At 46.0% G+C, this 26,271-nt stretch overlaps 1 protein-coding gene across 1 annotated transcript in view; it reads right to left on the bottom strand.

Moving 5' to 3' along the window:
• The window catches only part of TNFRSF11A (TNF receptor superfamily member 11a), a 30,210-nt gene extending 6,435 nt beyond the window's left edge, over positions 1 to 23,775 (bottom strand). The window contains exons 1-9 of the mRNA XM_055705478.1: positions 23,420 to 23,775; positions 10,835 to 10,916; positions 10,254 to 10,379; positions 9,558 to 9,701; positions 8,344 to 8,437; positions 7,878 to 7,972; positions 6,898 to 7,005; positions 4,932 to 4,984; positions 2,527 to 3,355 (exon numbers count right to left, since the gene is read on the bottom strand). Of these exons, the coding sequence (XP_055561453.1) occupies positions 2,527 to 3,355; positions 4,932 to 4,984; positions 6,898 to 7,005; positions 7,878 to 7,972; positions 8,344 to 8,437; positions 9,558 to 9,701; positions 10,254 to 10,379; positions 10,835 to 10,916; positions 23,420 to 23,479 (1,591 nt within the window). The 5' untranslated portion in view covers positions 23,480 to 23,775. The remainder of the gene's footprint in view (positions 1 to 2,526; positions 3,356 to 4,931; positions 4,985 to 6,897; positions 7,006 to 7,877; positions 7,973 to 8,343; positions 8,438 to 9,557; positions 9,702 to 10,253; positions 10,380 to 10,834; positions 10,917 to 23,419) is intronic.
• Positions 23,776 to 26,271: the final 2,496 nt, after the last annotated feature.

Here is a 26,271-nt window from a genome sequence, read left to right as displayed (position 1 = left end):
ACTAAGAAATGTGCTTCCAGCCTGGAAAGTATCAGAGGCACCTTCAGAGGATAAGTGAAGGCATCGTTCTCTGAAATGGTTCAGCCTTTTGATCTCTTCAGGCTACCTGATGATATTAATTACAATGACAGATTAATTTTTGTGGTAATTATTAATTAGGAACTGGAACAACACAGGCAATTAATTTTCTCTGAGCCATTTAATGGCCTCTAGGTGGTAAGAACTGTTTGTTGCTGCCAAAACTGGGCTGGTTTGGAATCTGAAGTTGAAAGGCTCTGCAAAACTGTTCCTAATCATGAGTCACCTAGGTTTTCCAGCACTCATGCTTATTCTGTAGACCTACACGACTTGAGGTGGTCATGAACCAACGCTTCATGTTCTGACTGCCTCCAGGCTTGTGGGTTTTGAAAGAGCACTTGAAGGCTTACCTCCACCTCTGGTGACTGGCCCTGTCAGTGGCACCTGTCCAGAGATTTACTTTGGTCTTCTGCGGTTGTTTCATAGGAGAGACAGAGTTTGCAATTTCTGTTGTCATTTTGAGTGTTAGGGAACTAAAACCACAACTTCACAGAATCACCCATGGCCTTTCTTCCCATTTGTCATCCACCCTCTTGTACCTTTCTGTCTTAGCATGACTGTGCGCAAAGCCTGGTAGCTTCAGTTGCTTTGAGAAGGTTTACAGAAAGTTGTTTTGCATAAACATTTGTTCCATCTGGGCATTTCACAAGGCCCAGCAAAATGGCTGATGCTGTTGCAGCTCCAAGCGCACCCCCAGCATGGCCGGGGTGCTTCAGTGTGGAATCTATGGCTAAGCCCTGTCTCACGCTTCTGCAACCAGGCATTACCAGTGGGCCATGGACATTCTGTGGATGGAAAAAATACCTCTGCCAGCAAGCCACATTGCCTACAGATTAACTAACCCACATTTACGTACTACCCATAGCTCAGTCAGTACCTTCCGGCAGTTTTGCCTTATAAAACAGCAAATCAGGAACACGGTATCTGTGCTCAGGTTTCACCAGATGGCACTATAGCATGCACATACCCGAAGGCACAGACACAATTAAAATCCCGTATCAAGAGTTATTCTGCAGATCTAAGATGGCACTTCCTAGCACATTGCTTAAATCCAAGCTCTTCTGTTTGCCCTGTTCTGTAGCATTTTCTCTTCCTCTTCATGTCAGATTTAGAAAGAACAGCAGTACTTCTGCACTTCCAAACACGACTTGACTTTCAGTTGTACCTCAGAGTCACCTTCCAACAATAAAAAGATCATCTATGTTGTCTTTACTACTGCCGAATTTTGTACAGACCAGGCAGTGAAACTGTGTCAGGATTTCAGGAAACTGAAGCAGCAGAAAGAGTATCTGCTCTTAGAAAGATGAGCACTACACACTCCCAGATTCCCACAGGGCATGCATGTTGAGAGAGGAAGGGCCTTCAAAAGTGTTGCTTTTGGGCTTTGGCAGACTGACAAGAATGTCTCCGTAAGAAACTTTAAGGCAACACATGGTTTCAAAGAAGGGCAACTGCTTATGACTGCTGTGTGTATTACAGTAATACTTAGATGTCCCAGTCAAAATTAAGGTCTCATTACACTTGGCAGTGCATTGGCATAAATAAAAATAGAGCATCTGACTTTAAGAGATTATAATCTAAAGTGACTAATAACACATGACAGGCGGATTGCAGACTTTTATACTGAAAAAAAGTCTGAGGGAGGGAGATTTCATCCAGAAAAGGCTCATCACTTCCCTTCTGCTAGTTTTGCTTCAGCGATTTTCCCCCCTGCTTTTATTTGACAATTTCGTTATGTATACTCAATTAGTAAATTGGTAGTCAATTAGTAAATTGGCGACAGTGTTTCAGAGTTGTTTAGAGGACAGAGCACTTGTGTATGGAGAAACAATGTCTGTATGAAATTATTTTTAGGTGAGTGCTTAGGTCCTAGCAAATTAAAGCAAAGAGAAAGAGCTAAAAGCAGAAAATTGAACATAATCTCTTAGACCCAGTTGTGGCCACCAGGTTACAGCTCCAGCTGAAGTTTCACTGACCACCATATAAATGTAACTGGACTTAAACCTAATGGCAAAAATGTGCCTTCAGACTGTTGAATGGAAATTTGTCTGTTGGAGCGTTGTGCAACCTTTCTTGACTCAGTCTCTAGGTCCCTACACTCTCCTCCTCCCAAGTTTTCTCCAGTACAGACACCTGCTGTCACCAAAATACTTCATTAACAGAACCGCCTGGCCTCTACAGTGACAGCCAGAAGATGGGTTCTGCATTGCTGGTTAGATCAGGGCAGGACAATGGTCCCTCACAGTGCTCATACTACTTGCAGACTTCACTGCAAACCAAATGTCGTTACTATTTCAGTTTTGTTTTTCAGATTAGCTTCAGAGCAATTAAGTGAAAAAGCATCATTTTGTTCTTCTCTCCTCCTAAATCACACTCTCCAAATAATACTGAGCTAGCACAGAGAACAATGACGTATGACTGTGTATGGGTCAGGCCTAATGGGCTTACCAGATGCTGGAGGAAAGTCTGAAGTGCTGCTGCTTGTCCCTGAAGTGCTTCTGTTTGTGTTCTGGTACTTCATGTTGGAACTATCTGAAGATGCACTTTCCATACTATGATCACTTGCTAGAGTGCTCTGACCCGCAGAGAGAAAATTCAAGCCACACGTGCACTGTGCATAGGATCCAGTCTCTGGGGAGGTGGAAGCACTGTCAGCCACAGCACAACAGGGTTTGCTCCACTTTCTGGGAGATTCCCTGTACGAAATGCCACACCTCACACAGATCTTCTCCAAGTCATAGTTTGTTGCAAAATTATCTGTGTCTTTGTTGCCTGTTTCCTTCAGGCAACTGTGGGCATGTTGGCAAGATTTCTGAAGAAGTTTGTCCATGGTGGGGTGTGCCCCATCTGTGCTGGAGGAAGGGTGAAAGCCTTGAGAGACTGATATGTCCTCTGTGCTCCCAATCCCTGAAAAATACTGATTTAGGCTGTCATTCTCCCCTGCCTCCATTGGTTCTGAAAATGATGAAATGGTTTTACTGGCAGTCCGACTCAATAAAGAATCAGCAGTATTGAGATCCTTATCCATGTATTCATCTTCCATGGGAACTGGTGGGAAGTGGTCATCATCAGTCTCAGTTACCACAGAAAACCCTTCGAGGTTCCCTCCTGCCTCACACGGTGCTGTGCTGGGGCTCCCGTTCCTGCAAGGAGCGTGACCACTGGTGCAGCACGAGTTTCCAGGGGCAGGCGAGCCAGTGGGGCCCAGGAGACCCATGACTTCAGGGACAGCAGCATTTGTGATGTTCACGGTAACAAAAGCATCTCTGGGGGGCTCCTGGAAGAAATTAAAAATAAAAGCTTGTTTAATAAGTAGATCAGCAGAAGGTTATTTTCCAGACAAAGAAGAAACAGGCAGATCTCACTTCTTCCTCAGTATGGAGCTGCTGAGGTTGAGCAGCACTGCTGTATTGGAGTCCTGAAGTGTAATTCTGTTCTGCTGTGAAACTGTGACCAACGATGCTGGGTTCAGCGGTGCTCAGACAAAAGTCTGGTGGCCTGGGTGGCAATAGTATTTAATTTTGGGAGATGACTATTACTAGTTCTTAAGAGGGCACTTAAGAGTTTATAAATCTAGAAGAGTTGCTGGATTCTGCTATTCCTTATGGACCATCAGTAAGACCTACCTAACTGCTTGTAAGGGTTTGGAACCCCCCCCACTTGTCTGAAGGGCTGTTCACCTGTGAAGGCCTTACTGGGAACAGAATCTTTTTTATCATTAATGACTGAAGAGAACTGGAGAACTGGGTTGATTCAGAGGGCTCAAGACAAGACAGAAAAAGGAAGTCCCATGGGTAAGGCTGCTTTAACCTGGAAAATGTTAAGACAACAAATGCAAAGCCCATGATGCCATGTTGCCAGTACTTGTCAAAGTAAAGCTAAATTTTTGGTTGCAGCTCCAAAAAAATTAAGACTGGGAAATACTTCAAGGGTTTACTTTCAGTTCATGCAAGCTGTGCTGTAGATGGGTATTTGGGAACTGGTATCTTTCACTTCCAGAATCTGTTCGGACCTTCCAGGACAGAAGAGAGAGTGTAAATGCTGCAAGCCTGTAGCTGCTGTTGATTCACTCCTCTGTCCTGGAGGATCTCAGCAGCTGCTGATGCGGGAAGTTGCATGAACACTTACGAGACAAAAGAACTGCCTGCTCAAAAAAGGTGGGTTGGTTTGGTATGTTTGTTTTGCAGCAATGGAATTTGAGTCTTTCAACAGCTAAGCTAGATAGGGTAGCAGGGAGAACAGACACCTGGGACACTTCAGCCCATGTCCACAGTGTGCAGCAGGCACTGCACATTAACTTGAACCTGTGTCCCTATTTGAGTGTTTCAAGCATGGGATCTGGTGTTCTTCCAGAGCAAAACCTCTTACTTCTTTCACATGTGAAGGCTCTGTGCTTAATGCCTTGCATGTCTGGCATTCTTGGCATTGCCCCAAAGCCAGGTTTCTCCCCTGTGAGCACTCTGGTATGTAAAAAGGTGCAAATTCAGCTGAAAGTTTTCCTGCTCTTATGATTTAGTAAGGCTTTCTCCTAGGCAGTCTCAGGCGTTCAGCAACCGGTGGGCTCATGTTTAACTTTCTCATCATAATTATTTAATCATCATGGAGGCTTTTACCACTGTTAAAACTGGCTGAAACCAGAGAGCAGGTTCAGAAGCTATTTGAGAACAGTGATTTCATATGTCTCAGATTTACAGAAAACCAGACTGAAAAAGCCAAAGTTGCGAACATTTGTTGAGGAACTCAAAACTTATTTTCTAGCCAAACATTAATGAGGAGTCTGCTTCAGGAGGGATGTCAGGAATGCCATGAGGAAATGTAAAACAATGAGAAAATGCTAGTGTCTTTGACTTTACCTTTGTTCCTTTTATTTGGCTGCACACTTCGTTAGCCCAATTCTGTAGATCTGCTGTAGGGAAAATATAAAGAGAGGCTGTAACATATAGCAGGCACTGAAGTTAGCCACAGACCTAAACACCCACAGTCATTCACAATCCGCAATATCAAATTAAATAGAAACCAGCGAGACTGTTTTTACTGACTGTTCAAGTGTCCCAGTGTTGGTCTAGCTGAGGATTCATTGTAACTGGAACAGGGATGTATTTCTGTGGAACAAATGTTTCCAAGCTCCTAAAATAGACCATGGTTAAACTGTGTTCCACATCAAATGGGGTTTCTTTCCTGGTCATATGTCACACCAAGCTATGACTGGCCCAATACCGTCCCGCTTGCAGCCATACGGTCTGTTTCAAGAGAAGTCACGTGGATGGCCCAAAGGCCGTTCTCAGACAGGAGTGAGGAGCCTAGAGAGAAGAGGGTAAGCCACTGAAACCATGGGATGGTAGGCTCAAACACAGCGTATTCCACTTAATCAGGGTGTACTTAATGGGGAAATGCACTTAATCAGAGTATGTCCCAAGGAAAAGCTTTAAGTCCAGCAATGCTTTATGGTAAAGACTGCCACTTAACGGAGTTAGCAATTCCTGTTTTGTCTTTATACTTTCAGGAGATTTTGTAGGGCTCAGGTCTCACGTACATTTGAAGCTTATCCTGGTTTTGTATGTCTGAAGATAGATCAGCTATGTAGCCACCGCCAGTTCCCAGCAATGACTCTCTTGCTCTGATGTTCAGCCTGCACATTTACCATCAGTCCCCACTGCAAGCTGGCAGAGCTTCTTCCTGAGCCTGCAAGTCTCTGGGCCTTTAACAGTAGGATTTAACATGCAAAGGCAATGAAGGACTGTCACTGCAGAGCAGCAGGGCAATAGAAATGTCAAATAAAGAGCATTCCCCCCTAACCTGCTTTGCATCGTAAGTATTTGGTTTGCAAGGAGAGTCACCGTTTCCTCCAGCCCATCCCAGGAATTCCAGATTTAGCACAACCCATGTTTAGTGTGGCAGAGGCAGCCCATTTCTAAAACACAGGCTGAAACATACTTTACAAGAGAGGGTTGCTGTCTTCCCCTCCGCAGCATCCAAAACATTTCATAAATTGCTAGGGCTTGGAAAGGTGATGACGGAAAAAGTACACTAGCAAAGGCTTTCCATGTTTAGAGGGGAGAAAATAAAAAACGAACAGAACAACATGGGTATGTCCTTAATTAAGGCTATCTAGGGCTTTAACACAGAATTGAGTAACTGTTGAAGGTATTTCTGTTGTATTAATAATATATTTAGTACTCCACTGTTATACAGTATGCCTTTGCTATAATTTTTCTAATTTTCTACTTTTACTGTTTATTCTATTTCCTTCTAGTATTTCTTCCTTCACACGTCAGAATTTTGGCCTTCAGGTAAAAAAAAATTGCCTCCATCATGTTTTCAAATACACATCAGGCCTTTGTCTTGAAATCCGTATCTTAACCTGTCCAGATGCAGGTTTCAGGGGAGGAGAGAAAGTGGGAGGAAGGAGACAGGAGGTGGCAAAAGCCCCCTGTGTGTGTCCCTGCTTCCCTTCCGCCAAGGGCCAAAGGGCCAGACGGTGCAGAGCAGCTGTGCTGCTATAAAGGGCCCAAGCACCAGCCCTCCTTCATCCACAGCTGCTGCATCCACCCCAAAAGTGGTCACCCCGTGGTCCGGGCTGCGGAAGGATACCAAGTGATATGCATTATGCATGTGTGTAATATGCTGCCTGCCTAGGGGAAAGAAATTTGAAGCCTGGATTTGCGCTGTTAAAGCATACCCATATGGAAGAACATAGGGATAGCACAGAACTTCCAGAATAACTCCTGAGTTTCTTAACCTGGTGGTTATCCATGAAATCAGAGTGCACAGAGTACCACGCAGTTGTCACATTCATGAATATCATTAGCTATCATGTACCTGTCAGCTTTTTTCCCTTATTCTTGTAGTATACGATGAAGATGACAATGCCAATTAGTGCCACAAAAAACAAGATGACAATCAACACGTATAAGATCCTGTTTGCTCCTGCAGGATGTAAAAAAGATAGTGCCATCAACATGCAGCGTGTAGTCAGCAGTATGACAATCCTTGTTCATTTTACCCACTTTTGACAGGAGAGGGTTTTTCTCCTGTTTGATTCTCAGTTTCTATAATCAGGACAACAGCTCTAGCACCCATGCTATTCTGTAACAAGCAGCCATACTGAAGGCACCTGGTACCAAGCCATCTCCATAAAAACCAGAGTCTTGGCGTCTCAGAGAGGTGTGATCCAGTGATGCCCCTCTGAAAGTCCCCTCGCAAGCTGCCAGCATCCCACGGGCTGTGCCTGCTCTCCCTCAGGGGTTGGAGGACATACGTCTCATGGACACTAGAGAATCCAGCTGGCAAAATTTGTCCATTATCTCAGGTTATGAATGATGACCGCATGCCAGGCAAGCAGCCTCCCTGGTATCATACCCATACTGGAGAAGGAAGTGGGCAGTGGGCGAGAAGGAAGAGCTACATTCAGCTGAGACTACATCCATAGCCATAAAATAGCAATGTAGACAAGCTGCTAGCCTTTATACAGATTAGTGAGTGTATGGAAATCAGCAGGCTGAAAAAACGAGAGAGCTGTAACTGTGATGGAGGTCATGGGTATCACAGCAGTGCTGCTTGCCATGCAGTTTCCGTGGGAAGGTGTAAAGCTCTGCTTAGCAGTGGACATGGGCCCTAGAGCTGCCAGCGTTAAAGTAATCTTTAGAGGTGGGATTTTCCAAGAGTTGTCTTGGTCTACAGCTGCTCCCCCTAGAGTCGCCCACAATGGGAATGAAGTTAAACCAGCCAAAATCCCTAGTAAACACATTCTTCCTCCTCCCTGCTACTTTTTAACAGATAATCTGTGCAAGGACACATACCATCTTCTGATGGCTCAGGCATCTTCCGTTCTGCGCAAACTGCATCTGACTTGTCAGTTCCAGGCACATTTTCTGCCATTCCTAGAGCTGTACAGCTAAAAGAGAAAGACAAAAGAGGCTAGGCTCTCAAAGAGGAAGCTTGTTGTGACTCCTACACTTATGCAGAGTAGTACTTTCTGTTGTAACATACAACATTTCTCCTGCATTTCTCCACACTCAAGAGCCTCAGATACCTTCTTTATTTTCAGCTGTGTCAGCTCAGCAGTTCTGTTGTTACCGCTCTCTTTTGCTCCCCCCAAGGAGATTTCAAGCTTCAGTGTGAGAATGCCTTTATCGCTGCACAGCCAACAGAGATACTCCGTGCACTCTGCAGAGAGCCTGAAACACCTCACTGAAAAATGCTTTCGCCCAAGCTTCTCCCTGCCTTCTGGCTAGTGGGGTCCTTTTACCATAGACAGGGACTTACTTGGTCCAGGATTTACACTCGTCGGTGGATGAAGCGACCTTTGAGAAGTAGCCTCTGGGACATGGTATGCACATTGTGTCCTTGTCTTGTTGCACTGTGTGTAGTAAAGGAAGAAAAACTTCATAGCTGAGTTTCCACATGTTCCTTTCAGATGAGGATAAGGTGATTATGCTCCCCATACCCCTGCTCCACACCCCTCCCCCAATCCCCCCAAAAGCTTGCCTGAAGAGAGAAAGATCTTAGATTACATTAAAGCAGCAATGACAGTCACATGTAAGCAGAAAGAAGTACGCTAGTCCCACATGAGCACTTCTCTACATGATCAAAAGAAGAAATGACCAGGAGCCATTTGCAGTTATTGTAAAATAACACACAGCTATAATATCCTCCTCTTTTCATTAATTTCCTCATATTGAAGCTATCACAGACAGCGACGCTAACTGGCATTGTCACTTCTATGAAGCCACAGTAAATAAAATGCTGTATCAGGGTTTGCTAGACTGGAGGAAAAACAGCACTGTGCTCCAGGCCCATGGAGCATTTCATCCTTCATTATTCTATTATGTGCTGCATTCTGGGGGTTCCTCATGCTTGGCACAGCTATTCCCAGTGTTTATTACAACTCTGAACTTCACTGTCTTCTATTTTCCACCCACAAAACACCTGCATCTTGTGTTTGATCAGACAAGACTAAATTAAATGTCTGTAATAAATCTTTGCAGTAGAAGTCATCTAAAACAGAATACTTGCACTACTGAAATGTGTTAATCTTTTTTAACTTGCTTATAACATTATAAAATGGCAAAGTCATTGGACAAAAATGTATTTCAAATCTGACCTCAGGAACAATTCCCAATGGACTGCTTCTCTGAATACTGGAGCCATGTATGACCTAGTGACTCACAGCTAGACACCTCAGCAAACATCAGAAATGCACTGAACACCTTGCAACTCTTGCTACGTTCACGTGATATCTTGCAAAAGTCACTTGATCCAAGATACTATTTAAAAGATAGAGGCAGAAGCCTTCAGAATGCAAATAGTCCAGGAAGGTTATATGCAGTAGTAACAGCAACTCAGATACACATCTTCTGTTGACAGTCATCTGAGAGTCCAAAGTATCCTCTGTAATGTCACAACTCACACAATGCTGGCCTCATCCTGTTGGCCTGAGCTGGACTTTTCACTTTGTACGTCCCATTTCTGTATCTTACCAGGATGCTCAACTCCGAACCCTGGAGCACACACAGTATTTCGTTGACAGCAGTCACAGTCTTCGTTCCAGTGGTAGCCCATCGTACAAGCACACTGACGCTGGAATGTGCTGTTCCCAGGGTTCACTTCTCTCAAAGCTTTCCCTTAAAGAGAAAGCAGATGGGAGTAAAAATCTCTCTGATAGTAAGCTTCAAGTTTCTGAACCTCCTGCTCTACTTATTTGCTTTGCTTCAATGCCAGATGCAAAACAATTTATGCTAGAGGAAATGTTCTTTTTCAAGAAGCATGGGAGACACTTGACCAGCATGGGGCTCCTCACCGGTTGCACTCCTGAGCAGTATTTTTCCTTGTAGGTGCTGTAGAAAATAAACAGAGCTTTTGCCAGGGTGAGACAAACGTGTTAGGGGAAGTCAATGCACAGTACGCTGGGAAAAAGGACAACCTTTAAGATGCAACTGACAGGAGTGAATGGCTCCAGTGAAGATAATCATTATGAGCAGCACAGAGACCATGGTCCTGGTGCTCAGCACAGCACAGAATCTCTGCTGTCTGGCGACCTCCCTCTCTGCCAGGCTCTTCTGCAAGCCCAGCCTCCAGTGCTGGGCACCTGAACAAAGCAACTTCTCTAGATCCACTTTTCCAACTTCGTGCTTCACTAATTTGGATTAAAAGGTTCCTCAGTAAAAACAACTCACCTTGATCACATATTTTATGTAGTAAGCATTTATCTTCTTCATTCCAGACATCCATATACTCGTTTGGGCCACACGGTTGGCACACACTATCAGAAGTATCAGTGCATCTAGCAGACATATATTTTCCTGTGAATGAGAGAAGGACAAGTAGATCTTGCAAACCAACTGTCTAAAGAGCTTTGGGAAAATAACATGTTGGACTAATACTGCTGTACTGCTGTGGACAATCATTTATTCCTGCCACCTTTTCAGTTCCTCAGTCTGGCCCGCTTTTAGCATGGCACCAACACATCCATGAAGCTTACAGCCTGGAAGCAGTCCTGTCTACGCACATGAGAATCAAGCTGCTTTCTGCCTCCCACAGCAGTTGAGTGCTAACCCAACAAAATAGCTGCTAAGGCTTTTGCTGAGGTCAGCAGGACGACTCCTGCACTTGAAGGCGCTTTTAAGCCTGAAATCATGCACCTTCAAGGGTATGTGCCAATAGATTAGCAGAGTTGCAAAAGCAAGCTGCCTTACTGACCCACAAAACTGTTTCTAATGAGCTTTTGTGAAGCCGGTACAGCCCAGGGCTCACATACCTGGCTCACACTTTGTGCAGCACCGTCCAGAGTATTCATAGTGTTGTTCGCTTTCACACGGTGGAGTGATTTGTAGTGACAACTGGAGCAGAGAAGGAGAGAGAGGACATGAGAACCAATATACCTGGACACCTTCAGGACTACCTAGTCACAGTCCTGCAGAAAGGAGGAAATCTTCTCTTCTGTATAGCATTTTGGATAGCTAAGCAGTAAAAATTACACAACATTTATTACTTCAAAGGTGGTTTGTAGACTCACTAAGAATGTGTACTTGTTGCTGTACACACAGAGACTCGTACCACAGCCAGGTGATAAATAAATAACACAATCCTGTAATTTGTCATGAACTTTTGGCCTGCTATATAACCTTTTCTTACAGTGCTATATTATTTGAATTCTATGACTTGAAAACAATTGTACAGAAAAAGAATTGGCATAGAGATACTTCTGTAGTTTCTTCCTCAGACCAAGACCTGGGCAACCGACAGTTTTAACGTATAGTATTAAGCAAACGTAAAGTGAACAACTTATACTCCTAAAAAAAAAGTTCCCAGCTTCCCACTGGGATACACAATACTCCCAGCTAGCCCCGGAAAATATTGAACTTTAATTTTGTAGCTTTTTATGGCTCTCACTGTGTCCTGCAGAGGGGGTGTCATGGAACTGAGGCAGCCATCCAGAGAGATGATACAATTACGCCAACAGCTTTTTGCTTCTCAAAAAAAACAAAACAAAACTAAAACAAACCACCACCCCCAAACGACCTGAAACTGCTACATGAGAGGGCATCTGCAAAGCAGGTAGCAGTGCTGCCTCTAGCTCTGACGGGCCTTTGCATCCCCTCCCTGCTCCTGGCTGCCTGTAGACAGCGTGGTCCTGCCCGCAGCCCAGCACACACGGCTGCCTTGGCCAGGCTTCAGGGCACGGCTTGTGCTGGGGATCCTGGCCAGCCAGCCCCACGCTCAGCCCCTTGCTGATCACACTTCGGCTGCCCAGGAGTCTTGTGGCAGCGGTTTTCCAAACAAACACACCACCTTAAAACCAGTCGTTGATCTTGCGATAGAGAAGATGATATAAAATTTGGCCTGTACTTGGGAAAAGCTGCAATAAAGCTTCTGCTGCTGGTTAACGGGAGCTTTTGCCATTTAACAGCATATGATAGCCCTGTGCCTCCTGATACTGGTTTCCATTCCTCTGCTTAGTGTTCTCCCCTTGTTTCCCCCAAGTCTTTACTTCTCCTCTTTCCTCCTTTTTTTTAGTTTCAGCAATAGCAATCTCTTTAAATAGAAAATACTTTTCCCTAAGCACCTTGTCATCTTCTAATGCTCGGAAGGATCTTGTAACGCAAAGATGACAGAAAATCTTTTTCTTAAAACAGCACCTTTTGCCTTGGAGTTTGAGCCATGGGATACACACCAATGTGTTTATCAAAACTGCGCTAACTGTGTCTGGAACAGAATAAGTACCTCAAGTCAGAGGTCTTGCGTTTCTGTATTTTTTGCAGGTTATAAACAACTTGTAGCCATTTTTTATCATTACCACAATCTCAGATCAAATTAAGAGTCTGATCTTGCAAGAAATATTCTGTTGTGTCATTATTCCCTTGTCTTTTTCTTTGCCTTCATTAGCAGCACCTTTCTCGTGATCAGATTGTATGTTTTTTGGAACAAACATTGCATTTTGTGTTTGCACAGTGCCTCCCAGGAGGGGCACAGTGTAACGATCGGTGCTGGTGTGGCAAGAGGCAATCTAGGAAATGGAAAGTCAGGCCAGCCTGGCAGCTAACAGTGACAATACTCAGTGTCCCAGGGTAAAAGCTGAAAACACTTCTGTAATCGAAAGAGCTCATTTTCTGTAATGCACTTCACTTGGCATCTGCTAAAACACTAAGATGGCCAGCACAGGGTTGAGGTGATGTTGTGGGACTGAGCAGCAGAAAGGAGGTCTTGAGCAACTGATTCCCTATTCCCAGCCATCCAAAAAGGCAATAAAACTGATAAGGCCAACAGGTCCAGTCACTCGCTTTTTGTCACAGAATGTCCTCTTCTTCCTCGTTTGCTCCATTTTGATAGTTCCTCTTTAGAAAACAAGGCTAAAAAATTACTGAAGTGTCAAACAAGGGCAAAGTCATCCTTTTTAAGGAAGGATATGCAAATTTGCTAAAGAGCATTCAGCTTAAGGGTCTGGAATAATTTCTGAGAATTGCAACTCAGCCTGAGGAGAAGCAGCAATCCCCTCGTGCTGGGGCTAGGGGAGCCAGCCAATTGCTCAGCCACTTTTGGAAATTATTTCATACCTCCATGCTTTACTGTATAAAGAGGGCTATTGTTACAGTATAACTCACAGCTGCAGTTGCATAAATCCATGCCCTATGTCAATAAGCAGTCTCTTCTGGGACCATATCCTTCCCCTTTCCACATAAGCCAACGCATTCACAGAGCTGCAATACTCCCTCCTTTCATTTATGCTCAATGGTGTAAAGACACGTGCCCACATGAGTGCCTCACGTGAGCCCAGCCTCCTCGTGAAGGCAAGAGATTTTGGCCTGGTATGGACTGGCTGGACCTACCAAGCAGGAGAGCTGGAGGGAGAGAGGACAGAAAGGGAAACAAAAGCAACCTGGGGTTTTCTTAGGGTGGGAGCCAAACTTGGGCCTTTTTGCTAACACAGCCCTTTTGAAGTCGGGTTATCCCATGTTTAACCCTCTGCCAGGGGATTGCGCTTGTCATCATCAAAATGTACGTCAGCTTCCTTTGGGAGCTGAGCAGCAGTCGTGCTGCTGGCAGCACGATGACCTGACACTTCACCACCACCACCACCACCAATGCATTCCCACCACTGTGTCCTTCGGAGACGGGGAAGTGCAATGCATTTTGCAGATGAGGAACTCGCACCCGGAGGCTGGCTGGCTTTACAGAGGTGACAGGAAACCAAACCAAGTCTCAAGTTCACCCTGTAACCCCTGGAACATCCTTCCTCTCATCGGGTGCCGGCCAGTGGGTCAGAGTGATCTGGACATCACCAAGCTCTTATCTAGAGATAGAAGGGACCTTGATGAATGAGAAGGTGTGAACCTCCTCTGAAGTGATTAAATGATCAAAAGAAGAAAAAAGATGAAACCCAGCCTGGTCATTTCTTTAATGGTCTTTCTGTTGATGACGCTGCCCATTAAATCCCACCACTGTGCATAAATGAGTGCTTCAAAAAGCTCTAGGTATACCACGTAAATTAAATTTGTGACTTAAAAGGTGTGCAAAGCACACAGATTTGCACCAGTCCCTAAAAAAATCGTCACCTTTCCTGCTTGATTAACATTACCTCAGAACACGTATATCTGACAGGGGAAGAGTCCAGGGGACGAAAGACAAACCTCCTCTGGGCTTGGTGGAACCAGCGCAGTAAAGCACGCCAGCACCTGCTCACCTTTAAGCACATGAGTAACACCACTGACTTCTTTGTGAAAACAGGCATGCTCATGTCAAGGTTTGCAGGAGGACTGTGTTTTGGTGTCAAGCTGCAGACAGCTTTTTCAGCTTCTTTTGTTTTTTGCCTATTTGTTGAAAAGGACGCTAAGCAAGAGTGTGCTTGTAGGGTGGGAGAGCTTCGATGACTCAGAGCTACAAAGCACCACTGTGTTACTCAGAGCTTGAAAAAAACACACGCACACGCACACAGGTGCTTCTGAAGGGGAACCAGCAGTATTCAGATTCCTGTCTTCAGGCTTAAGGAAATATTTATTCTCGGTGCCGTTGAGCAATCGGATGGCAGCAGAAGCTGTGTGTCATGGATGCTAAAATTACTTTCTCGCTCAGATGAATATTCAGACAGACATTTTAGAGAAGATAGAGTTGCATGGGCCTCTTTCCTTTAAAAGAAAAAATCTGGAATAACAAGCTTGGGGGTTTCCACAGCCTTTTTCCCATGTCACTTCTGAACAAGAACCTGAGGCCTCAATGAGGATTGCTCAGCAGTGATAATCTTCGTTTTGCAAAAATTTAGATGTAAAGGGACACATCAAGGGGTAACTATCTTAAGATGACACCTTGTTCCTCAGTGTAGTTGTTTCTGGAAAGTATTCAAGTCATCTGTCTTAATTTCACTGAGCAAAGCACATTTTTTTTCATTTAGTATTACAGAACCAAAGTACCTATGGGAGAGACAGCTACGGTCTGTCCTACCTCCCACACTACTGGTTCTTTATACTCTGGAGCCTGAGTTTATTCAAACCGCTTCCTTTTGAGGTCCTTAGACTTGCCTCCTGTACAGCTGTAATATTCCTGTGGATTTGGGGCTTTATTTGCCTTCATCAAGAGGAGCGAGGTTTGACCAACATTTCCTGATCTGAAGCAGCCCATGCAAGCACAGCACCCCGGTATCCAGCTAGGACGGCCTTTGCCGTCATCTGCTGCTTTTTCTCCTTCAAATATGAGCCACTCCCTCTGCTCTCACAGGTACCAATTTTGGCCCTACATCCTTCCAGCTTCCCACCTGCTTTGGGTCAGAAGTATTGCTAAGAAATCTTCGATTTCTTCAGCTTGTTGCCAGTTTCAGGGGCTTGCCTAAAACGTTATTTAGGAATAAAAATAGAATCTGGCTCTTGATGGGCACTGCTCCATGGCTGGTGCTCCCAGGCACTCTACTGAGGTGCATAACAGCAATGTGCACAATGAACGGCTCTGGAAATTTTTACAATTGTGAGTTTATAAGGGGAAAGAGGAGTCTTATGTTAAAGATTTAATCATAATCACATGGATACTGAATGCAACAGTTCCTTCATAGACAGTATTCACTGTTGATAAAAACTCAATCAAAGCATGACAAAAGTCACAGCTTTACAATTCCAGTTATTTGCTTGCAGGTCTGCAATCCATCACAAAAATCTCAGATTGTGAATGAAATGCTTTTGGTGATGTCAACTTTCCAGTGACCAGTAAACCACATCACAGAACTACCACCACGTGGTAAAATACAGCCGGGAAATGGCAACAGCTAAAAACTAAATATTTTTTCACTCTTAAAAATAGGTCCTTGAAACCCTGCTAGAGCCTAAATACCTAAAGAGGCCAGAAAGAACACGAGGGATAAAACCAATAATAAAGAGGTCAAGAGAACAGTGTAACTTGCAGCCAGGAAGCGGGCAAGCAGTGGTAAATGCCCCATCCTGACCATTCTCCTTGCCCCTCCGTTTTAGCACGCAGCAAAAAGCCAACACCTGAGCAACTGGTGCTGCTCTGCCAAACCCAGCAGAGTTATTTCTAGCCAGCGGACTATGTGAAGGAGAAGTGCCACACTGACCGCTCTGGCAGCGGGGTGGTGGGGGTAAAGCGGAGAGGAACCTCAGGTATATCAGATGGGAGATGACGGAGGTGATAGATGGCAGGGCTGAAACAGCTGCTGACTGAACCTGTGAATCAGCCAGCTTTCTTCTGCGGACTGAAAACTTGCGATCACGTGCACAGCATTCATCATTCAGAGATAAAGTCATCTTCATACAACAGCCAGAAGGGTACATCTAACATTTTCGGTGACTGAGCAGTCAGTAGCGTGTGCGTGTTGCTGGCACTTTGGTGCAAAACCTCGTGCTTTAACCTGCATGTCCTCACTGCCACAGCCATCCAAAGACTAATAGCTACTAGGTAGAATATTTTAAAGATGAATCAGAGAGCAAAACCCAAAAGCTAACCAAACCAAAATATTTAACAAAAAGGCTTGACAGCAAGACAACAGTCCATAACAAGCAGAAATAAAACCTGCAGAATAACAACATTACAAAAACCAATACTTAGATGTGCTTGCACAAAGGCCTGCAAAGGCAAATCTCTTGTAGATTAAACAGGTGCAACAGCAGTACTCCATAGGAAAGTTTAGCAGTCTTGCCGCCCCCGGTACAGTCTTAACGACTTGATATGAATAACTCCACAGCTATTCATGCTTAATTAAAATAATAATAATAAAAAAGGCACTAAAAACACCGTCATTTATAGGGACCATGCTCCTCTTGCATTTTAGTTCAGCAGATTATTTTTCTATGCTTCATCAACTGAAGACAATCTTAACGAAGAAATGACCATGAGAGATTTCTTGGGCCGGGATATTTCTGGATGCCAGATTAGGAGTTCAGCGAGGACTTCCTATGCTCAAAAATCTGTATGTTTATGTACCCTTTCCTTCCAGCATGCTTCCAAAGTGGAACATAAGGTATTAGTCTCTTATGGTGTGAGACCCTGCAGTCCTAGCTGAGCTGCTGGGGAGGATGAGAAAGCTTGTAGAGAAGAGGGGAAGCCTGCTTTCACTGCCTGATGCTCTGCTTTGGCTTCATTCTTTTGGATTGTAGCATTGCACATGGAACAAACGCTGAATTTTCTGCAGGCAGAAATACAAAGGGCAGTGGTAGGGCTGTAGCCCGTACCTTGGATGATGGCCATATAGAGGGGGTGCATACAACACCCACAGACCATTCTGCCTTGGTGTGAGTTATAGTAAGAACTGCATGATCAGATCTGCACCTTTTCCAACATGAAGCAATTGCTTCCTTTATTAAAGGGTTCAGGATTGGACTAAAAATTCGTTCATTTACTCTTTAGGTGTCACCACAACGCACCAGCTCTGCTGGGGACTGTAGGCCAGTCAAGTCAGTGGAAATATTCCTCCCTGATTTGAATAGGCTTTGGATCATTTCCATAACCAGCCTGTTTTACTTCACATGGTATTGCAGGGGAGAATTTTTCTTCCTGTGAGAATAGATTCAAGGAATCATCTTATCCTTGCTACTGAACGATGAAAAGTTACTGAAGAACATGATGCTTGTAAGGCAAAAGTATTCGCTGTGGCAAAATAACATGCTCAAAATAGATTCCCTTGCATGCTACATAAGCAATTTTTAGGATTTCATATGAACCTAGTAGCACATTTTTCCCTATCTGTATTCCAGATTAATGGGTTGCCTAACAAAGCCTCACAGTATTTTTTTTTCCATACAAGACTTTTTTTCGTTTCCCTCAATTTTGACCACTGACTAAATATATTCTGGACCCATCTGCAGTCACAAATGTTGTTCTTTGTCATTCTTGAACAGATCCTATATACTTTTTTTTTTTCTTTTGGAGTAGCCGCAAAGTGGTGAGGGTGAGTGACCTCATTTTTTTTTTTCTTCCCCCTCCTTGGCTAATTGGTTCTTGCAGGGTGGATTAAACCAGCCAGCTTGGCTCTTCTACTGAACACTGCCTTTCCTGGTCTCTTTTATCTAGATTTTAAGAGGGGAGCAGCCAGCGGGTTCCGCAGAGCCGAGAGGCAGCTGAGGGTCTCAGCCCTCTGCCTGCCCATGGTGCTGCCATCCTCTGCCGCAGCCCCTGCTCCAGCCTCTCCTTCGGGGACTTCATGGGGAGCCACCACGAACACATTTGGCCAAATAGTGCAGGGAATGTGCTTCCACCTTGAGGATGCTGGTGGGGTTGTGGCCAGAAAAGGACCCTGGGAATAAGGGTAAGGGCTGGATGCTGCAGCCTGTGTGATGGCAGCTGGGCTAGGGGGGGACATATCCCCTCCCTCCCCGGGCCTGTGCAGGCCTCTCCTGTGACTTTGGTGGGAAAGGGATGGGGCTCTGTCCTGCAGTGATTAACGACTCTTTGGCTTTGTTTGCAGCCACGACATCCCAAGTGCTGTACAAACTCCAAAGAAAGCCAAGCCCTCTGCTCAGAGAACTCACGCCCTGAGAAGGCAAACAAACCAGGTAACCATGGGAAGCACTGTGAAGAGCAGTTGAGGTGGCTGCACAGGTATGGGACAAAAGCCAGGATGTCCTGGAGCACTGGGCGTAAGTCAGTGTCGTTCCTCTGGTGTGGTGCTAAGCTCTCTGTGAGACACCACATCACAAATATGATTGCACACTGCGGTGACACACAAACACAGAAAAATCAGGAAACTTGCATTTCCCCAGAGCTGAACTGTCACGCCAAAGCCTGCTGCTGTGGAGAAGACACAATGGCAGTCTGCCCTGGGTGCCAGCACAGCCTGCAGCCCAGGATTCCCCCCTGTAGCCCACCTGGCAGCTTTCAGCCGTTGCTGCTCATGGAGGTCCAACAACAGTCTTTCTTCTACTACATAAACTTTTGACCATTTTCAAAGAAGAATAATAAAAAGGGGCAAGTTCTTGCAGGTAGGCTATTGCGTTGTACAGACTGAGGCCTACCCAAGTCCATAGTGCAACCTAGTTAAACAGCCCTTAATTTTTATATTGCATTTATAACACACAAATATTTGCCCTTTTGCTTTCCATCAGTAATAATGAACCATTCTCAGAGCAGCTGCTTCTCCATGCAGGCAATGCTAACCAATGCATCCTTTAAACCAGGGGGTGAGCAGCTGCAGCAGAAGCCAGCACTGCCTGGCAAGTTGAGTTTCCATTGAAAGGAAGGGGGCAGTCTGTACAAGAAGTGCGCAGTTGCAGCTGATGTGATGAACCAGCCGCCCCTGTTTCCCTCTTCTCCCCACTGCCTGCCTCCAGTAAGCTAAACCAGCATCTGAAGCAACCGCCTCCTCCAAGTGTCCAGCAGCCCTCGCGCTGCAGAGCAGCCCCTTGCAGCGCAGGGCACTGGATGGAAGGAGGTGTGGATTCTGTGCTCACAGCATGTGGTGGCAGGAACCCTCCTGGATCTGGTTCCTGCAAACACCTCATACAGAGAGCAAGCTGGCAGGGAAGAGCAGGAGGAGGACAGCCTTGCAACACGCGTTACTTTTCTGTTGAGTCTACACGTGTACCTAGTACAGCAGGGTCTTCCACCAGTTGAACTCCAAAGGACAGATGGATAAACATAGCAAAGCGACTCAAATATACCTTTAAACAGTGTTAAAAGTATAAATGCCAGAGGGCACCACTTTGAGGTGTTAATGATTTTCTGTACTGTTGTTACACACGCATCCCTTTTAATGTCTGTTTAATGTCTGCACTGGTTCTTGCAAAGCGGTCAAATTAGAACCCACTTTTCTGAGTCTGAGGGTGCTTGGGATGACAGTAACAGGCACTTAGAGAGATTAACTGTGGCCCTAAGGATCTGTTTCTGTTTGACCTGCATTTTTTTTTCCTCCAGCACAGTATGAAGAAAGCCCTGTGCCGTAAATGACATAGGTCAGTACCCTCGAGATGGCTGATAAGCTTTGAATTCTACTGACTTGTGAAATGTGGTGAAGGTTTGTTTTGGTCCCGTTTGTGGGAAAGAAAAATTTGCATCAGGAAGATGATGCTTAACATGCAAAAAGAAGAAGCAGAGGTTTCTTAAACTGTAGATTGGTTCAGGTTATATGCATTATATTCCTTTTATACGAGGTGCTGTAAGATTTTTCACATGTTCTGGGGGAAACTGCAAAGCAATGAGAAACTTTCCAGTTTCTCTTGCAGATACTGTTCCCGCCAGGGCATTTTGACAAGTGAACCAACTGAATTACAATAACTTTGAAACCTATGCTGTATAACAGAATAAATCCAGGAGTTCAGATTACATACTGTAGAAGTTTTGCTCTACTGAGTGATTCCTGTGGCCCTGATCAGAGCAGGAATACCGGACCAGGAAGAACCCATGATATAGCACATCATGGACATTTTTATGCTCTTTTTTCCCCCTCTCTCCATAAAGACTGTGTATTATAGGAAGTTTAAAAATAATCTATTTTTTGGCCAAAATTTTTCTGTATTACAAAGAATTCCAGATGCTTGCAGTGAGAAAACTTTCCCTATGAAGTAAGTATTACGGGAAAACCCCAACCCATTGCCACACAAGGGAAGAAGAGTCCTTTGACATTAAACCAGGCAACTGCTTTATTGCATATTTACAAATGCACATTCTCACAGGCTTTAACTCCCACCTGACAGAAACACTTATGCCCTTCACCGATGACAAGCAAAAAAAGGGATATAGTGATTCCATACAAAGAAGCTGAGCAGATCATGCCTCAGAAAGCAAAATACCACGTCCTCTGACAGGCTCTCGGCCCTAATTTCCAAGGAAAGATCATCTTGCGGCTGAAGCACAAGACAAGGAGGGCTGAGCTCTGCTCCCAGCAGTTCTGCTCCATACTTGGTGTGTGACCTACAGCAAGTCACGAATTCTCTGTTCCTGTTTCCTCTTTGGTGAAAATGACGATGATAACCATGGTTATTCTCAGCAGAATTATGAGTACTCATTAATTTACATGTCCAAGTGTTTCTCATTCTTTGCAGGAAATACATTGCAAATACCACTACCCTATCACTACCCCATCATACTATTGACTCTAAACTAACACAAGTGCATCTGACAACTTCAGCCCTACCACACTTACTCTCATAATTCCTTCCACCAGAAAACAGCACTCTCATAAGAAACCACTGTTCAAATCAGCCAAGAAAGGGAGAACCTGAAAGGCTGGCTGGGAGCACTGTCTCTCCAGGTTTGCCTTGCTATCACATTCTTGACTCACAGGTTCTCCAGGTTCAACAGGCTCTTCGTCAAAGCATGGCTTATCCTATGTAAACTTACACTGTAACTTTCCTAGAGCTACTATTTTGTACTGCTACACGTCCAAAGCATTGGCTATGGAAAGTCGCACCCTGTGCAACCACTTACAGGCTCAGAATTAAGCACGTGTTGAATACAGTGGAAAGACTTTACACAACAGCCCCAAATAAATACAAGTTCCCTGTTTTGCATCCCCTGAGAGGCTATGAATTGGGAGGTGAGAATTAATGAGGAGCTCCTCCTGGCTCCTACATCAGGGTACCCAAAATGTGCTGGGAGCTATAGCATGGAAATTTGAATTGCCAAGGTTTGGCCAAGAGTCGCGCAGGTTCCAGGCAATGAGGATATTCCAAAGGGAACAACTAGCCCAAACCCAAAAGGCTCCAGAAGGAAGCCAATATGTAATGGTTAGTGACCTGAAGCAAAGGTATGAAGAACATTGAGGTCTGCTCATCATGCTGCACTGATCACAGTCCTGAACTCCGACAGGGGGAGGGAACAGACAGAGGATACTGAGGAATGGGACAAACCGCCTGAAAGCTGTGATGTAAAAATCACTTTTGAAATACACAGGCTTATTCATATATGTATGGAGGACACCTGGAAAGCACTAATTTAAAAGAAGCCTGAGGACCAAGGCTGGACAGAGTGAAACATATGTTTTAGAGGGGGAAAAAAGGCCTGTGTGGTTTTAGGCAACATATTTAGGACCAAGGATCCAGAGGAAAGGCTTTCAGGACTGTGCGGTCAGACATTAAATTGTAAGCTGTAGACAGCAGAGGGTTTTTGTTTTGTATTTTTTATCTTTCTTGAAGCTGCACCTTGCCCTCAGGGAACCCAGCTGTAGCCCAGTTATAGCACTCTGTTGAAGGAAGCCCTTAAAATGACACAACTAATCAAGAATAATGAGACACAGAGAAATATTAGCAGTTCAAATGAAATAAATACAAATGGTAGTGAGGCTGCCAAGCACTGATTAATGGAGGAAATAAAGTGCCTGTACATGGGATTTGCAAACAGCCTGCCAGTCTACAAGGGTCTAAATAACCCAAAGAGAGGAGAATAATTTTTAAGCTGTGTAATTAGAAAAAGCAAAGCACGATTCTGCAAATTTAAACCACTGGAGGAAACCTGGTTTATGCCATTCACAAGGGTCAGCAAGAGCTGACTGCAGAAAAAGTTCTTTCTGAAAATAGGGGAAGACCAGCAATGATCGAACTGTAAAACACACTGACCCTTAGCCACCTGGCATTACATGAAGCTGCAAAAAGAGCACGCTCTGTTTGCAAACAACCACAGAGCCAACCTCGCTCAGATCTTTCCCCTTGAGAGGAAAGGGCTGCCCTGCTGGCGCAGCTGACCTGGGACTGGGTCTGGTTCCTGACTCTGTCACGAGCAGCGTACAAACTTCCAAGCGAGTCACGTAGCTGTTCTGGGCCTCAGTCTTCCACCCGTGGACATGGGGTCACGATGCCGTCCCGCCTCCCAGGGCCACTCAGGGGCTGCCCGCACTTGGGGTGGCGGAGTGGTCGGAGCGGAGGGACAGCACCCCTCCAGGGCAGGCTGAGAAGCTGTAGCTGGGCTGTGAAGAACATACGCGCTCATCGCACGGTCTGAGGGACAAGTGTGCTCACGCTCTCTTGAATAAATCTGTTCGGTAGGGTGGAGTCTGCCTTATTTTTACTCTACATGCAAATTATATCCCTCAACAACCTCAGTGCAAATATTTTCTGGCTTCTCACACCCTGCCCTGGGCAGAAGCAGGCTGTTTTCCCTGCAGATTCTCTGGCTTCCTTTGGAGCTTTGGGTTTGGGTTATTTTGATTTTAAAGAACTGAGAGAAGCTTTGTGAGACGGGGTGAGTTGCAAGGAAAAACCAAAAACCAAACAACCAGAAAGAAAAAAAAAAACCAAAACCAATAGGCAGGCAAAGCTGTTCTTCTAAACCCCGCGCTGCCAGTGCCGGTGGTGCACGATGCCACGGGCTCTGACTTCGCCACCTCCTCGAGCGACAGGCAAAGAAACCAACCTCCCCGGGTGGGATGCGACGCCCGCCTTCACCCTCCTCCGGCTCAGCCCTGGCAGCGCAGCCTTACCTGTTTGCCAGCAGCAGTGAGGGAAAGGAGAAGGAGCCAGCAGCCTGACGGGACAGGCATGTCTGGGTGTCCGTCTCTGCCTCCTCCTGTGGCTTCTTTTCCTGCCACCAAAGAGAAACTAGATCCTTCCAGCCGAGCCCCCACGCCCCAGCAGCAGAGCGAGGCACATTTGCACTAGCTACTTCTCGTTCTTCCTTTCCTTCCTCTCAGCTACACGAGGGGAGAAAAGAGAAGAAGAGAGAGAGAAAAAAAAAAAAAATAGCGCCTGGCTGTAGTTCCCACAGCATTTCCTCAGACTTGACATGCAGTTGTGTTTTTTTTTTTTCCCTTCTTCTTGTCCCTCCCTTTCCTTTCTCCACCCCCTTTTACAAGAAGTTTAGTCACCATGCCCACGTCCCTCCTCCTGCCCATGGGAACTGCTTCCCCGGCCCTTCTCTTCTCGGCAGGGCCACCCGTCCACCTGCCTCCCACCCTCTGCGCCCTCCCTTCCCAGCACCAGCCCTGGCTGCACACCTGCCCCAGAGCCAGCACCTTCTCCCCACCACCGCTGGACATCGCCCGTGCTGTCAGGAGCCTCCCACCGCACGCCCATCTGCCCTAGGACACCCACCCTCCTGCGCCACCCTCCTGCGGGCCCGTCCTGTCCTGTCCCACCCCGACCCCTACCCCATCCCTACTCCCACGCAAGAGCCCTGTGGGTGCCAGCCTCAGCATTTGGGCACAGCTCGAGCCCCCACCCCACCCCCACGCCCGCCAAGTACTTTGCTTTGGCTTATGGTGGGAGCTGGTGGGTGGGATTGCTGCCAAGGAAAAGAAAAACAGAAGATGCGCTTCCAGAGCTGTCCTAACCCACCCCCACCCCCCCCCACCCCCCGCCATGCATGGGGCCAGTTCCTGTGGCCTGACCTGGGACAGGGTAAAGTGGCCTCTTGACCCCCAAAAGACTCGTTGCCAACACCACTGACCCCGCTGCAACCACGCTGGCTGGCAGCACGCCCTTCACACCCAGGCACGGCCCGTGGTGCCCCTCGCCCCACAGAGGGACCGTGGATGCTCTGTAGTGGGGCAGGGCAGGGCAGGGCAGCGCCGATTTCGGGGGGCTGAGATCCGGCAGAGCCAGCCGTGCGGTTGCACCACCTTCCCTGCCTCCCTGCGCTCACAGGCCGCCAAGCCGAGCGTGCTTCTGACTGAGCAAATAAGGAAGTTGTTCTTTCGCTTGTGTATTTAGATTTAACCCTTGACCAGGTATAACCCTTCACCTGTGCTGCTATGGTCTGTTTTCTGCCCAGAAGAGCGACCCTCAGAGCCAGGGAGCGTTCGGGACAGAAAGGCCTGCCAGGTTTCTCTCCTCCCTGCTAGGAGCTGCTGTGTGGTAAAACGAAGCTATGACATTCACTTCACCTCTACATAGTTCCCAGAGGCCATTAAGCCAGACCTTTTTAATCTTCCTAAAGTTCCTTTCAACATTTAAACCTTCAACGTTCTCTGCGAGTGTTGGGCCCTGCCCGAACTGTGCTCAGGCAGGTCTCCGTGCCCATTCCCCTGCCTGGTCTCCAACATGACATGGCTGCTGGAGCGCTGGTGGTCCCAACACGGGTTTGATGCTCCACAACAGGCCATGGGGCAAAACGACACCGCCTGATGTGCCTGCCCTGGGGCCAGCGGCTGCTCCTGCTGCCTGCTCACCTCATGAAGACCTAGGGCAAGGGACACGCTGATGGGTTTTAGCAAGCCACAGAGCTTGCAATTGCAGTGTCAGAGTCCTGTTGACCGGCCAGAGGAGCTGGGGGGTCTCGCCACGCTCGGGCTGGACAAGCTACAGCTCTAGTATCGAACAGACATCGATTTGAGGGGGGGTGGGGAGGGATGGCTGCAGCACTCAGCCTGCTTGGTAGGCAACATGTGCAAAGCTGACTTCACCCAGGGCTTTGCAAGGTAAGGCGTGAGGTGTGGGTGACATACGTGCCTGGCTGCTGGCAGCGGTGTTATTCCCTGTCGGTCCCGGTGGGATGGCGTGGCAGCGCTGGGTGGAGATCCTTCTGCCAGAGGCAAGTCCACCCACGGCTGAAAACTTGCAGCCCTGCGCAGGCTGGAGTGTTTTAAAATGCCGGTATTTAACGTACAAGGAAACGTTTCTTTTTGAACAGAACAGTCTGCTAAGTCTCTTCCCCTTTTCACATTTAGCACAATACCAAGGCTATAGGCTGTGTTTATTTACCAGCTGCTCATTTGAACCACACGTTTATGGGAGCAAACTCATACTGTCATGAGCAGTTAGATGTATTATCAGCTCGTTCTGAAGGTGTTGAGTAAAGGCTTTGAAGGCATTGGGTAAGGCCAAGTCCTGTTCAGCTCAGAAGAGCCCCAAACAGTTCAGTACTGCACGCTAGCTCGATCACTTTTGCATTCCCACCCCTTATATCCTGCCTGAAGTATTTCTTGTTTGGGCTGAAATTTCTCTTATTTTCTACCACTATGTGAAAACAGGCTCTTTTTGAAAACTCAGACGTTTTCCTCCAAGTTAAATCTTACGTTTCTGAGCCAAAACCCGCAGAAGCCACTACTGGGTGCTTTATAGTCTTAATTATGTATTGCAGTAGATTGTTAGAAACCGAAATGTGAGCGCTAGAAAATATGAGCTGGGGAACATATAGAAGAAAATGCTGTCAATGTTCTCACATTTATCGCGTATATCATTCTGTGTAGCACAAGAAAAACTAAACATTTACACCAAAACTGGTTTATCTCTTTTCATCTACAGAAAAGGTTTTTTTTTTCCTATTAGAGAACACTAATTTTTCAGCTACCTTTGCAAAGCGCCTATTTTGAATAAAATCAAAATGGTTGAAATC

Source organism: Falco cherrug, chromosome 3 (assembly GCF_023634085.1).
Source record: "Falco cherrug isolate bFalChe1 chromosome 3, bFalChe1.pri, whole genome shotgun sequence".
NCBI classification, from domain to species: Eukaryota; Metazoa; Chordata; class Aves; order Falconiformes; family Falconidae; genus Falco; species Falco cherrug.
The sequence above is the reverse complement of the archived record's forward strand: the minus strand, read 5'-3'. Positions and strand labels throughout refer to the sequence as shown.